The sequence below is a fragment of the Cyprinodon variegatus genome, unplaced genomic scaffold, assembly GCF_000732505.1.
Source record: "Cyprinodon variegatus isolate N-32 unplaced genomic scaffold, C_variegatus-1.0 Scaffold402, whole genome shotgun sequence".
Taxonomy (NCBI): Eukaryota; Metazoa; Chordata; class Actinopteri; order Cyprinodontiformes; family Cyprinodontidae; genus Cyprinodon; species Cyprinodon variegatus.
This window is the reverse complement of record NW_015150855.1, coordinates 4,424-5,364: the sequence shown is the minus strand read 5'-3', so window position 1 is coordinate 5,364 and position 941 is coordinate 4,424. Positions and strand designations below refer to the sequence as shown.

Here is a 941-nt window from a genome sequence, read left to right as displayed (position 1 = left end):
GGTTTCCTTTCGGTAGAAATTAAAGGATGTTTAGAATCACCTCTTGTGAGCTTGATAAAATAAAATCTTGTTAGACAAAGTGGTTTTTACACTTGACAGAGGATTATCAGCCACATATGAGAATAGAATGTGCAGCGCTTCACGCCAGGCGAGCTGCGTGACCAAACAGGACGCAGCAGCACGGCTGATACTGCTTAGCACAATGATGCAATCTGTAATTTGATTTTAAATTTCTTACCGATGACTCGCTAATTTTCATTTAGTCTCGTCTCGTTGGTGAAAACAAACCTATGACTATTCATGTTTTAGTCATCAAAGATCCACGTTTAGCTCGTCAGTTTTCGTTATTGTGAAAAAAGGGAGCGTCAACGAGCGTCATTGTTGATGAAAATGATGACAACAAAACCTGGATCTTATCCCCTGTTAATCCAAAACTAGTTTAATTGATCTTTTTATTTAATACTAACAAAATGTGATCTAAGAATAGATTTATTTTTTATTTATGGAACATCAATTTGCCTTTTGGTCTTGATGATCAACTAAACTAACTGAAAGTTGGTTATTAGCATGTTTGGCTATTTTTGATCAGATTAGATGTGGTGTTTTAAGATGAATCTGTAACCTAATGATTAATCTTGCTTTATTTTCTCCTCAGCTGGAGGTCCTTTGTTCTGTAAATATCCTGCAGTTTATCTTCATCGCCCTGAAGCTGGACAGAATCATCAACTGGCAGTGGCTGGTAAGGAACCTCACTCACATACATGCCCAGCGCCACAAAAGAAACCCTAACGCTAAGTTCAGACCGCACACGATTGATGCAGCAAAAGCAGCTGCTAGTAAAAGTTATCTACCTCTATATTGTAACTTTCCAGTTTACTTTTTTTTAAATATATTTTGTAATTTGCTTCGTTAGTAGTTATACGATGGTCACCAAACCTTAT

General features: G+C 36.9%; 1 protein-coding gene across 1 annotated transcript in view; it reads left to right on the top strand.

Annotated features, from left to right (window-relative positions):
* The window catches only part of tmem185a (transmembrane protein 185A), a 17,594-nt gene that overhangs the window by 12,236 nt on the left and 4,417 nt on the right, over positions 1-941 (top strand). Inside the window, exon 4 of the mRNA XM_015387735.1 lies at positions 656-739. Within this exon, the coding sequence (XP_015243221.1) occupies positions 656-739 (84 nt within the window). The remainder of the gene's footprint in view (positions 1-655; positions 740-941) is intronic.